Here is a 14432-nt window from a genome sequence, read left to right as displayed (position 1 = left end):
TCTGAAATACATCATTTGAAGGGGTTAAATTTTTTTTTTTAAAAGATTTTATTTATTTGTCAGAGAGAGAGAGGGAGAGAGAGCGAGCACAGGTAGACAGAATGGCAGACAGAGGCAGAGGGAGAAGCAGGCTCCCCGCCAAGCAAGGAGCCTGATGTGGGACTCGATCCCAGGATGCTGGGATCATGACCTGAGCCGAAGGCAGCTGCTTAACCAACTGAGCCACCCAGGCGTCCCTGAAGGGGTTAATTTTGCCATTGCTAGTAGTCCAGTTCCCTAAGACAAAAGACAATTTTTAAAAGAGTTTTGCTATAGTAATTTATGTCAAAATATTTCCACCCATTCATGTACTTAAGGGCACTATTTGATGAGGGAACAATTCCCAAACGAATCTCATGTAGACAGCACATATTCCGTGGAAGGGATCCTTGACTGACTAAGGATACTATCATGTAGCATTTAATGAATGTCTTCTATGTGTCAGGCACTGATTGAAGTAGCTGGAATGTATTAACTCATGAACTAGTGTATTCATAAAGGGAGAGAGAAGTGAAGGAACAGGACTACGATCCAACAGCAAGTAAGAGCTGTCACCAGAGCCTGCGCCTAGGCACTGACCCCAGAGCTCGTGCGGCTCAACGCCACGCCATGCTGCCTTGTGTATAGGTCTTATTTTGAAAAAGAACCAGCTGTTGAACTGAAAAAAGTGTACGAGCCAGCTGTCCTTAAATCCCCATTTTCTTAAAGATGATTCCTTTGACAAGGCTTTTTAAAATGCTTCTGATCTTATAAAAGGCTTTAGTATGTTAAAACATTTTATAATGTTAATGGTTGTTGTACACATTTTATTGAATGTTTTCTATTCTGCTTTTCAAATTGAGTCAATAACTGTAAACACCACAACCGTAAGTAGATTAACAGTTACATGTTAAACTTTGCATGAAAATCTAGTTTGAAAAAGATATAATAGTAAATAAGTACTTATTTTTCCCGACCTTTTAAAAACTTGTATGAAACCTATGATAAACACATTGAAATTAGATTTCCTGGGCAGTACTAGAAAACTGTCTGGTGAAATAACATCTGCAAAGATGAGAAGTTCAGAACTAGAGGGTAACCAACTAAGCTGTCTTTCAAATATGATTTGTGTGATGTTCTTTTCCGTATTTTAGTCCCTCCCACTTGCTCTTTACTTATACTCTAATATTCTACCAAATAATACAATTAAAAACTACTCCTCAGAGTAGAAATCTGTAATAAAATGTACAATAGTTTGTATATAGTTACTAGTTTAATATAACATTACCCAAATAACTAATCAGTTACTAGTGCTTAAAATTTATAGTAAGAAACATTAAAAACAACAAGACTATTTCTGTTTCAAATTTAGGCCTATTTAAATATTTTCAGTATAGCTAAACTCAATGTAATGGTTACATTTGTAAAATCTTGCTGAGCAGACTTCCAAGACTGTGATAATAATGTAGGTGGTCCACTAGGAACTGTTGTTCCCTTCCTTAGCTGAATTATATGAGATTCCAACCACATGTCTCTCATCTTGAGTAGACTCATTAGGAAAGATCCATCAGCTACATGTTCACATAAAACCCCCTCTCTCCACTCCTACCCATAACCCACCGCCGTACTAAAAACTGCAAGTTAGTTGTGCTTTCGTAGCCTTTTTACTGGAGACCATAAGTTTGAGTTGAATTATTCAATGTGAGGGTCACAATGAGAGAACGTGGATCTTTCTTATTCTTGTGGACTGTTATCCTTCCTTTCAAGGCTTCACCTATGGAAGAGAGGCAAAAGATGTGTTTAAGAATTCAAGGAATACAGTATGGCAGGAAAATAATAATGTATACCTAGTACTTCTTGCTTATTGTTGTGAGTTCACTCATTTTGGAAAAAAATTAATAAATTTTTAGGACAATTTTATGCTTAATTTTTGAACAAAGCAGATCTGAAAAAATGAAAAAATTTAAAATTAATTTAAAACATAACTGAATATTTAAAGCATGAATAACAACGATGTATTGGGAGATAATCCATGTATAGCACCAACTGGGGAAGTGAAATTTGCTCAAAGGATTGAGCAAAAGATTGGAGGGGGTAAATGGAAGTAAATTACTGAGAGTCTTAAGTTATAAATGAAATGGCGTACCAATGTTTGATAGTAGTCTGGTAAGCTAAAAAGGCATGCTGGAACTCCAGAGCAACAATTATAAAAACAAACCCAACACATGTAGTTAATTAGCCAAGGGTGGAGATAAAATGAAATAATAAAAAGTATTCAATTAAAAAAAAAGTAACAAGGAAAAAAGCAAGAAATAACAGGGGATACAGGAAAAAAAAGCAAATGACAGAATTAAATCTAGTATCACCGATACTAATATTAACTGTAATATGTTTAATACTTTGAATGTAGAGACAGCATCAAAGTAAAAAGAAGGAGAACTATTCTATATAATATTCTATATAATGTAATTCTATATTAATCACAGAGGGTCTGAAATGGCAGTATTAACGTCAGACAAAAATGACTTCAGGAAAAAATATACAACCAGAGATAAAGAAACACATTTCAAAATAATCATTCAAATCATAGAGACCTAATGACTTTTATGTATGACTATATGACTAAAGAGCTTCAAAATGCATGATGCAAATCTGACAGAACCACACGAAGACACATATAATCCACAATTATCACTGGAAGTTTCACCTCTCCTCTGTCAATAATTGCAATAACAACTAGACAGAAAACTAGAAAGAATATGGAAGATTTAACACACTATTAACCAACTTGACCTGGATGACATCTACAGAACCAAGACAGATTACATCTACATATGCTGGGTCATAAAACAGATCTTAATACACTTAAACATAAAGAAATCATACAGAATATGTTCTCTAACCAAAACTGAATAAAATTAAAAATTAACAGAAAGATACTTGAAGATACTTGAATAATCCCCAAACATTTAGGAATTCAACAAAAGACTTCTAAATATTCCATAAATCAAAATAAAAATCACAAGGAATATACTCAAAGAAAAGTAACTTGAGGCCCCTGGGTGGTTCAGTAGGTTGGGCAATTGGGCATCTGACTCTTGGTTTCAGTGCCTATTGTGATCTTATGGATAGTGGGATGGAGCCCCCTGTTGGACTCCACTCTCAGCAGGGAGTCACCTTAACAATTCTCTCTGTACCCTGACGAAATAAATAAATAAATCTTAAAAAAGAAAAAAAAGAAAGGCAATTTCCTTTCCTTTTTTTTTTTTTTTTAAAGATTTTATTTATTTGGCAGAGACACAGTGAGAGAGGGAACACAAGCAGAGGGAGTGGGAGGAGAAGCACGCTTCCTGCTGAGCAGAGAGCCCGATGCGGGTCTCCATCCCAGGACCCTAGCATCATAACCTGAGCTGAAGGCAGATGCTTAACCGACTGAGCCACCCAGGCGCCCCAAGGCAGGCAATTTAAAACATACTACTTTGGGACACCTGGGTGGCTCAGTGGGTTAAAGCCTCTGCCTTCGGCTCAGGTCATGATCCCAGGGTCCTGGGATGGAGCCCCGCATTGGGCTCTCCATGCAGTAGGGAGTCTGCTTCCTCCTCTCTCCTGCCTGCCTCTCTGCCTACTTGTGATCTCTGTCAAATAAATAAATAAAATCTTTAAAAACAAACAAACAAACAAAAAAAACCACTATTACTTCTATTACTTTCACTTCTTAGAATAGTGAATATTTTTAAAAAAAACTGAATTTTGATTTGATTCCTTAGGATGAATGATTAGAAGTGGAATACTTTCAAAAAACGCATAAAGTATATTCCAGTTTTTAATTCCCGTCATCTTCAACAACGCTGGTGTTATTAGAAACGAAACAAAAAAAATGAGTAAAAGAAAACAATACAATACTTTTGTTATTTAAACACTGCCAGAGGGACGCCTGGGTGGCTCAGTTGGTTGGATGACTGCGTTCGGCTCAGGTCATGATCCCGGAGTCCCGGGATCGAGTCCTGCATCGGGCTCCCAGCAACATGAGGAGTCTGCTTCTCTCTCTGACCTTCTCCTCGCTCATGTTCTCTCTCACTGTCTCTCTCTCAAATAAATAAATAAAATCTTAAAAAAAAAAAAACACACTGCCAGAATCTGACTACTTTGATTACACTTCAGTGATTATCAGTGGTGATGGGTATCATTTCAAATGTTTAACCACCACCTTAAAAAAAAATCCTTTGTGCATTCAAGTTAGTGATTTTGTTGATGGATATGAGGTATGGTTGCAAATGTTTCTTTTTAGTGTATGTCCTCTAATGGTTGCTGCTGTTTGATTTAAGTTCAATCCTTAAGATAATGGTCAAAATCAAAAGTGTTCTATAGAGCTTATGAGGCAGGCATCAAATTCTTCATTTCAAGTTTAAAGGATACATTGAAGAGTTCTATGTAGCACAAGTCAAGATGAACTAGTTTGGATACTTTTTGATAAATTTTCATGAAAGAAAAAAAATTCAAGCATCAATAGTAAACAAAACATCTGAATAATTAAAACGTCCTAACAGTAATTCCCTTATAAACTAGTATAGTTTTCATGTCTTAAGGTGAAATACAAGCAAAGTAACTATTTCTATAATAATCTTAATTTCAAAATGAGGGTGCAAACAGCACTTATTTAAGTTAATTAAATAGCATGAAGGGTCACAGTAATAAATACAATTTTCACCCTGCTGAACTCCCGTCAATTGTTTAGGCCTGACAAAAGTGCCAACTCAGTAGGTGTAATACCAGAAGGGATCGTAGTAATTAATCAGTGTCAAATAGATATAAAATGACTGATGCCGTTAAGCATGTGTACTGTATGGGAGCTGCAAAGGACACTCTCTGTGGAGCTGAGCTGTTACCACCTTGTTTTTATCATCGGCAGACGGCCATTAGTACCACAAAGCAGTGTTGCAGTTCAATCAAGAGCAAAATTGATTTCATTTCAATTCTGTTCTAGTGGCTTTTTAAAATTAATTTCTTCCAGAGCAATGAAATTTCATTTCCCCAGAAGGGGGAAAATTTTAAAATCATTATTATCACTATTAGAGCTTAAAGAATGAAAGAGAAAAAGAAATGGATTTTCCATCATATAAAAGCTTACTAGGTACATACAGAGAAAGAAAAATAAATAGCCTGACTTTAGTCATATTTTCAAAGCGAAATTACATGAAAAAGATATGGATTTTTACAATAAACACTGCCATATAAGTTCATACAGTAAAAAATTGTACATTAAAGGAAAGGGGACAAACACATTGAATTTAAACTTTAAAGTAAGTGTTCTCTAACTACTTTAAAAGTATTAATTCTGGGAGGATGGTTTGTTACTCCCAGAATGCTAGAAATCCTCAAATGTTAACAGCATTTCTTCTGAAATATTTTTAGATCTAGGCTGTGAATAAAATATAATAAAAAAGCCAAACACCAAACAAAACAAACTAGGCTCATTATTTTATACTTCTATTTTGCTTTTGGCCAAATGTACAATTCTTAGTCTGAGAAATTCCTTATTCACACAACATCTTTTCTTATTTTCTAAATATCAAGTCTACCCTTAAGGGTGGAAAAAGAGATTTACTGTTACTAAAGATATTCACACACCCGCCCCCATGCCCCACAATCTAGGCAGCATAATGAAAGACATATTTATAATATTTTATTTTAAAAATCTTAACATATTAGTTTCTAGATACTAAAACAAGACTTATATGCACAGCAAATTATTCTGAATAGACACTCGTGGCTTTATTTAATTTTATCTAATAATTTTAGAGCATAATGAGTCCAAAATTACTTTTAGTTTTAATTAAACACAACTACAGAGAACTCTTCAAACATGCCAAGATAAATTTGAACACCAAGCTATTTGAGTTCAATAGTATGATAAAATTTTTGAGAACATCACAGTTGACAAAATGGGACAACCAAATAAAATGGCCAGTAAATGCCTTTGGCACGATGTCACCCAAGGTGATTAGAGGAAATGAGATTTCAATGACAATGCATATTACTATGCTTATTGGTACATTCAGTAAAATTTTTACAATATGGCAAATACTACCAGCAGATCAAAAAGGAGAAAGACAACTTATCATCTATTAGAGAACCCTTTATCACAGCATACTGAGATGTACTAACACAGATGTATGCATGAAATGATCTAGGAGAACAAAGCAGACAGCAATTAATTTTCTAAGGTGAGGGAAGATTAATAGAAATAAGCTGGGTAATGCAGAGAAAACTGAAATTTATCAAGTGAAAGAGTTCAAACAGCTTTCTAGGTAGACTATCTTACGCGAAGGCAAGGAGTAAGAAAAGATAGGAAAGTTAGCTAAAAAATGCGTGGTCTGTATAAGTCCACATGAGCTGGAGCATATGATGGGCTACTGATGTGGAATGTAACACACTGGGACTGGAAATGAGGAGAAATGGTCAGATTGTAAAGGGCCACGGAAAGAAATTTGGATTTTATCCTGGAAATATTGACAGTGAAGGTTTTTTTTTGTTTTTTTTTTTAAATTAACTCTAGTAAGGCATAACTGACAATAAAATGTACACATTTTATGTGTGCAGCAATGGGTTTTACCATTATCTCACCTTCCTAAACTTTTGCCTACCCCAAGTCTCAAAGACTATCTCTTATGTTATCTTCCAGAAGTTTTGCAGTTTTATACATTTAATTTAGATTTTTGACCCATTTAGATTTGGTTCTTGAATACAGTATAAGGTAAGTATTAAAACTACTTTCCTGTACAAATACTTAAGTTGTTCTAAACACTATTTGTTGAAGACTATCATTTTCCAACTGAATACAGTGACCTTTTGGAAAAAAATTAACTAACTATACAAAAGTGGGTCTATTTCTAGATTCTCTACTTGTTATAATAATCTCTGTTTGCCTATAGTATAATATCTTACTGTCTGGTTTAATGTAACTTTTTAGTAGTTTAGAAATCATACAGTATAAGGATTCCAATATGATTCTTTGAAAAATTGCTTGGTTACTCCACATCTTTTGCATCTGCATACAAATTTTAGAATCAGCCTGCCAATTTCTTTCTTTCTTTCTTTCTTTTTTTTTTTTTCAGCCTGTCAATTTCTGTCTTGCTAAATTCTCTTATTAGTTCTGTAGTTTTTTGAGATTCCTTAGAATTCACTGTGGACATAATTATATTACCTGTAAATAATGACAGATTTATTTCTTCCTTTCCAATATTTGTTTGTTTTTTCATTCCTTATCACACTGGCTAAGACCTCCAATATAAGAAAATAGGAGTGGTGAATGTGAACATTCTTGCCTTGCCCCACACAGAGGGAAAGCATTCAGTTTTGCTCCATTCAGTATGAGGCTAAGCTATGGACTTCGTGTGGATGCCTTTTATCAGGTTGAGGAAGTTCTCTTTTATTTCTAGTATGCTATGAGTATTTATCATGAATAGATACTGAATTTTGTCAGCTGCTTTTTTTTTTAAATTAAAGATTTTATTTATTTATTTGACAGACAGAGATCACAAGTAGGCAGAGAGGCAAGCAGAAAGAGGGGAGGAAGCAGGCTCCTTGCTGAGCAAAGAGCCCGATGTAGGGCTCAATCCCAGGACCCTGAGACCATGACCGAAGCCGAAGGCAGAGGCTTTAAGCCACTGAGCCACCCAGGCGCCCCTCAACTGCTTTTTCTGCATCCACTGATGTGACCATGTGGTTTTTCTTCTTTGGATTGTTAACATGGTTGACTGAGCCTGATGGTGGATGTTAAGGAGGGCACATACTGCATGGAGCACTGGGTGTGGTGCACAAACAATGAATCTTGGAACATTGAAAAAATAAAATAAAATAAAAAAAAGAGACTATTAAATGATTCTAAAATATTTTTGAATTTTATATTATTGACTCAGTTTTGGATTCCTGGACTAAACCCCACTTGGTCCTAGTGTATTGTTTTTTTAAAAAAAATATTGCTGGATTCAGTTGACAATTTGTGCATCTATATTCATGAAAGATGTTGTTCTGTAGTTTAATTTTCTTGTACAATTTTTGTCTGGTTTTTGGTATCAAGGCCCTTATAAAATTAGTTCTCTTTTATTTTCTGGAAGAAACTGTATAGAATTGGTGTTATTTCTTTTTGAAGCAGCAGGAAGAATTTGCAGTGAAGCAATCTGTGCGTGGAGATTTGTTTTATGGAAGGCTTTGAGGCTGCCTGCCTGTTTTTGTAAATAAAGCTTAACTGGAACACAGCCACACCCACTCATTTACATACTATCCCTCAGAGTTTAAGGTGTTTGTGGATCCCTACTGCAGCCACTGTGGGGTTATTTGGGGGCTAGGATATAAGAGAACAAAGAGAAAAAAAGAAAAGAAAAATGGGGATTTCTCTAAGCATTAGGAGATCCTTTGCCCATTCCTCAAGTTAGAATTAGAGGAGCTAGTTCATCTGTGCTGATGCCTTAATTCTGAGTTTTGGGCTGCCTGAGATCAGACTGGGGATACTCGAAGCAAACAAATCATAAATTTATCACCAGTTCAGGGTATTCGAATTCTGGTCTTCTCCAATTTATCTGATATTATTTACTTTTCAGGGATCTCAAACAGCTGTTCCACTCATTCTGGTTTATTCAAGGTGCATTCGGTGAGAAAGCTTATTTTCACTGCCCTAAAAATCCTCTGTGCTCTGCTTATTTGTATCCCTTGCCCTCGGCAACCACTTTATTCCCCCCCCCCCACTGTCTCTACAGTTTTGCTTTCTCCAGAATGTTATATAGCTGGAATCACAGTGTGCAGCCTTTTGGGATTAGTCCTTTCACTTAGTAATAGCGTTCAGTTTCCTCCATGTCATTTCATAGCATCAGAGTTTATTTCTTTTCAATAATATTCCATTAGGTGGATATACAGACCATTTAGTTTTAATATAGTTATCCATGTTTAAATATGTCTACCATCATACCATTTTTTTAATTATTTGACAAAGAGAAAGAGAGAGAGCGAGAGTGAGCACAAGCAGGGGGAGTGGCAGAGGGAAGAGGAGGATCCCCAGCAAGCAGGGAGCCCAGTGTTGGGCTTGATCCCAGGACCCTGGGACCAAGACCTTAACTGACTGTGCCACCCAGGTGTCCCATACCATTTGTTTTCTATTTCTTTATGATTGTATCTTCTTCTTCTTTTTTTTTTTTAGGATTTTATTTATTCTTTTGACAGACAGAGATTACAAGTAGGCAGGGAGGCAGGCAGAGAAAGAGGAAGGGAAGCAGACTCTCCGCGGAACAGAGAGCCCGACTCGGGGCTCGATCGCAGCACCCTCGGATCATGACCTGAGCCGAAGGCAGAGGCTTTAACCCACTGAGCCACCCAGGCACCCCGACTGTATCTTCTTTTGAACCAAATCTTCTTCTCGAGATTCCATTTCATCTTCACTACTAGCTTATCAGCTATATTTTGTGGCTTAATTAAAAAAATTTTTTTAACTTGTTCCTCTGGTGTTTACAATATACATATTTATCACGATTTGCCATTAAATCAGTTCATGTGCAATGTAAAAACTATATTTCCATTTTCTCATTAATTTTTTTGATCACTGCCATAATTTTATGTCTCTGTTTTGAAACCCGTAATATATTATTTTTGTTTTAAATTATCTTTTACAAAATTAAAAAATGAGTAAACAAAGTCTTTTTTTTATGAAGTCACACATTTACCATTTCTGACATTTCCCATTCCTTTGCTCAGATTCCACTTGGTGATATTTTCCTTTCACTTGAGAAGCTTACTTTATCTTGTATTGACAATCTGCTGGAGATGAATTCTTGCAGTGTTTTTCTTCTGGAAGGGTTTTATTTAGGCTTCATTTTTGAAATACATTTATTCTAAATATAGAATCTAGATTGACAGTTTCTTTTAGCACTTTGAAAATGTCATTTATCATCTGGCTTACATAGTTTCTGAAGAATATTCTGATATTATTCTTTCTTTGTTTCTCTGTTTTATTTTCTCTGGTTCATGTTAAGACTTTTGATATTATTATCACTATTTATTGGCAATTTGTTTGTGATATGTCTTGGTGTTGTTTTCTTTGTATTGATCTTACCTAGGGTTCATTGAATTTCTTCAATCTGTGGGTTATAGCTTTTATCAAATGAAAGAAAATTTGGCCATTACTGTATCTTCAAATATATTTTCTGTCCCTGCTTCTTTCAGGGACTTTTTATCACATTTAAATTAGTGTGCTTCATATTTTCCCACTGGTTACTGTGTTTCTTTAAAAAGTCTTTTTTCCCTCTATGTGCTTCATTTTGGAAATATTTTATGCTGCATCTTTAAGAACACTGACCTTTTTTTCTGTTAATTGCATCGAATGGCACTTTCACTTCAGATACTATAATTTCCATCTCTAGAAGTTCTATTTGGGTTTTAAATATCTTCTCATATAACAGCAGTTATGTTTCAATATGCTTGTGTGCTAATTTCATTTCTGGGTCTGTTTCTTTCAATTGACATTTTCCCGAATTTAGCATTTGATTGGAAGTTTAGGCCATGATGAATTTTATGTTGTTCAGTTTTTTTTTTCCTTTTTTGCCAGTAAAGTTACTTTGGTCCAGTTTTTTTTTTTTTTTCTTTCTTTCTTTTTTCTTTTAAGGAGGCTTGTTTTTAAGCTTTGTTAAGGAACATGCAGGTTAGCCTTTAGTTTAGGGATAGTTTATTCCTACTATGAAGCTATGGTCCTTCTGGATTGAAGAGAGTCCAAAAGGAGTCCCCAGTCTAGCTGGTTGAAACTCAAATACCCAGAGCTACATGGAATCTCTGAGACGTGTTTGTTCACAGCTGCCTCAGATGCTTTGCTTGACCTCAGGCATTTCATCCTACCTCCAAGTATCTTAGTACTCATCTAAAACTCAAGGGGCAAAAAACCAAACCAAACAAAAACCAAAACCAAAAAAACTTAAGGGGGCATTGGAGGCTTTTGGAGCATCTGGAGGCTTTTGCTGATTAGCATGTCTTCTTTAGTACTCTGCCCAGCAACTTCTGGTTTCTACTCACTAGTACTACCACCAGGGATTTAGGAGGGTTTTAAAAAAAACCCCAAAAACAAAAAGGTGTTGTATTTCCTTATATAATCCCTTCTTTATACTAGCATAGCTGAGAAGGACCACATTTTCCTTACTTTGAAATTTCCCTTTTAAGTTTTCCTGGTTGTATTTTAGGGGATTCCAAAATTTTGTGGTGTACTGGTCTTTCTATTTAAATATAAGCACATACACAATGGCAATGAAAGAAATACAGAATGTAGACAAGGCAATATTAAAATCATATATCTCCTTCACAGTATTCTGAAAAGCTGAATCAGTTACTCTAAGGATTACTGGGTAATAAGTAGTTAGGATTTCAAAATTTCACTAGAATAAAATAACATTTTGTTGTAATTAGTAGGAGAAAATTCAAATGCTATCTTAAATCTCTCTCAAGATTTAAACATGAATGAATTAGCACAACCTTTAAAATTTAGCACTAAGATAATAAAATGGGAACTGTGAAGAAAGCAACATTTTCAAGTTTCCAAGTATCAATCCAAATACCAAAGCTATACAAAAACCCAACCAAACAAAAACAAATAAAAATGTAATAGAATTTCATTTGTGCTCATCACACTTCAGTTTTGCTGTGCTCAAGCTTTTTGGAGAAAGAGAAAATGAGACCATCAAGGTTTCATTTCCATAGCACTACAATCTTAAAGTGAAAACATGACAACAAGGTGCTGCTTGACTCTAACAGTGTTTATGTGCATCTACCAAATTCAATTTATGCACCAACAGTGAAATAAACTATACCGGAATTTTATGGAATATTTGAAACAGAGAGAGAACAGTATAATGACCACCCAGACCCACCACTCAAGTTTTGTCAAATCTTAACATTCTCCCACAGTTCCCTCAATTTCTAAAAGGAATTCAGGTCTATGGCACTGAATCCCCTATAAAGCCTTCCCTGATCCTATTTCTATTCTTCTGTAGGGCAGCCACACTGAATTCCCCAGTTATCATCTTTAAGTATTGCTTCTTACTTTGACTATGTGTGTTTGTACATGAAACTGTTTCACTGGTCTTTAAACTCCATATAAACAATGTAGTGGAGGAATCACTCTTTTTTGCTTAATGTTGCTTCTGATATTCACAAATACATGATTAATCTGTTACAGAGATTTTACTGTATGCAACTATCACATTTATCTATCTTCTGTTAATGGACATTCAGGGTGCCTCCAATTTTTCACTTCTACAAACCATACTGTTGTCAAGACTGTTGTAGTCAGGCTGCAGGGGAGACTGTTCAGAATACATCCCTAGAAAAAACTATGGTTTTAGCGATGGATACTTATACATCTATACTTAACTTGAAGGTAGCAAACTGTTCTCTAAAGCTGTACCAATAAAGACTATCAGCAGAAGAGTATAAAAGTTCCATTTGGCTACATGATTGCAGGTACTTGGCCTTGTTAAATTTTATGGTTTTTTTTTTTTTTTTTTTCCTGTAGTGATGGATAAGAAAGTCTCTTATATAGTTTTAATTGGCCTCTCTCCCTGAGTTCCTAGTGATTTTGAATTTCTTTTCATGGAAGTTTGTTATACATTCAGGCTTCATATAGTCAGAAAGCTTTCTGCAAAGGTGGGGGAGGATAATTTATATGTAATAAACAATTTAAATAATAGAGATTCCACAGTCAAATTCTAACTTTTGGAGTTAAGGGTATAGGTACGTAAGAACTCTAGGTGCTAATCAGAATGAGCAATCAATGAGGTACAAGATAGAAGAATGCAGAATTGGGCCAGTCCTTGAGCACCGTGTGAGATGTGAGCAGGTACAGACTGGGGAGAGCCATGTAGACACATATACTGAACACTGTAACTACTGAATAGCATTCTTTTAAATTTACACTTCACCTCTATCAGTGATAGTCACTTTGGAAGTGAAATCATTTTTACTTATATTTGCAACTTAATATATACTACTAGTTAATACTTAAAGAAAAGTTGTTGGAATTACTTTGTGGTATTCAAAAGCTACATATTAAAGCACATTTTAACTGGCAGGAATTATAAATCTAATCTAAATAAAAGTTTTCTTTAAATCACTACTTTATTGAAATGATATGCCATCTAAAATTTATGTAGCTCTAAGAACATCTTATTTACTTAGCATGTTGCATTGTTTCAAAGACAGTGGGCATAGAAAAAGTCCCATAGAATGAAGGAATAATGTTTACTTCAAAAAGAATAAGACATTTCTCTCCCTTTTCTTTCTCACCTGCTTTAACGGAAAATGGCTTTTCCAATAGAAATATTGTTTGTTTCCAGTGTGTTCTGGCACTCTGGGGGCCCGTGGAGAACACGACCTGCATTGGTAAGAGTTCAAAAGTATCTGATGAAGTACAAGATTTTTAATATCATGCTACATTAATCTACTACATCAAATACAAGCTCCGATTGCTTACAATAGCAAAATGCTTATGATCAAACACCTTGGGGCACAAAAACAAAATACAATGTATTTCACATAATTAATTCTTATAGGAAAACTCATAATACTTACCCTGCTGTGACAATTTTTCTCAAAATATATATCAAAGTAGCCAGCAATTGCCTGTTCAAAAAAAATAAATAATTATTAAACTAATTACATGACATAACAATTATTCAGTCTTTCAAGATAATGGCAAAATGAAACCATTTCAAAGACTAGATACCTCTTATACTTATGACAGGTCACTATTATCTCCTGGAAAAGATGTTACATGTGAAAATGAAGTCATATAATTTGGCTTTCCCCCACAGAAACAATATAATAATAAGGGCAATAAGGCTAATCAAATAACCAATATGTGTTTTATTAGAGAAATGACTGTGGTAGACTACTGAAAAGTGGGAGACCACATGAAGGAAGAGGCTCAGCCAGCCGCAAGAGCTGACCCATGCTCTCCCAAAGACAGCCTGCTGTGCAGGCGGGAGCCATCTTGGAGTTCTGCTCTCTGCTCTCAGACAACTGCAGCAGCCTGAGAGACCTGGGGAGAAACCAGCAGAAGAACTAGAGGACAAGTCCAGTCCGGACTGCAGAATCATACACAAATAAATCTAAATGATTGTGACTTCAAGGTACCTGGTTTTAAGGTGGCTTGTGACACGGCAGTAAATTTAACTTAAACATACTCTTTTATACAAAGATCTCATTTAATTTCTTCTGATCGTGTGCATTTAATTTTAAAGCGAAGTACTATGAATATTTTTGTAATGAGATCAACAGAATTTTTAAATGCCACTTTTTGGCTGAAGATAAACTAAAAATATATAATAGTACTCAAATAAAACATATGTTTAAGCAAATACCCAAAGGAGAACCTCTGAGGTAAC

The 14432-nt window shown here is 35.2% G+C and overlaps 1 protein-coding gene across 1 annotated transcript in view; it reads right to left on the bottom strand.

Annotated features, from left to right (window-relative positions):
• Positions 1 to 824: 824 nt before the first annotated feature.
• Positions 825 to 14432, bottom strand: part of PRMT3 (protein arginine methyltransferase 3) — a 126283-nt gene continuing 112675 nt past the window's right edge. Inside the window, exons 14-16 of the mRNA XM_044258964.1 lie at positions 13618 to 13668; positions 13333 to 13420; positions 825 to 1792 (exon numbers count right to left, since the gene is read on the bottom strand). Coding sequence (XP_044114899.1) covers positions 1683 to 1792; positions 13333 to 13420; positions 13618 to 13668 — 249 coding nt within the window. The 3' untranslated portion in view covers positions 825 to 1682. The remainder of the gene's footprint in view (positions 1793 to 13332; positions 13421 to 13617; positions 13669 to 14432) is intronic.

The sequence above is a fragment of the Neovison vison genome, chromosome 7 (assembly GCF_020171115.1).
Source record: "Neovison vison isolate M4711 chromosome 7, ASM_NN_V1, whole genome shotgun sequence".
Lineage (NCBI taxonomy): Eukaryota > Metazoa > Chordata > Mammalia > Carnivora > Mustelidae > Neogale > Neogale vison.
The sequence above is the reverse complement of the archived record's forward strand: the minus strand, read 5'-3'. Positions and strand labels throughout refer to the sequence as shown.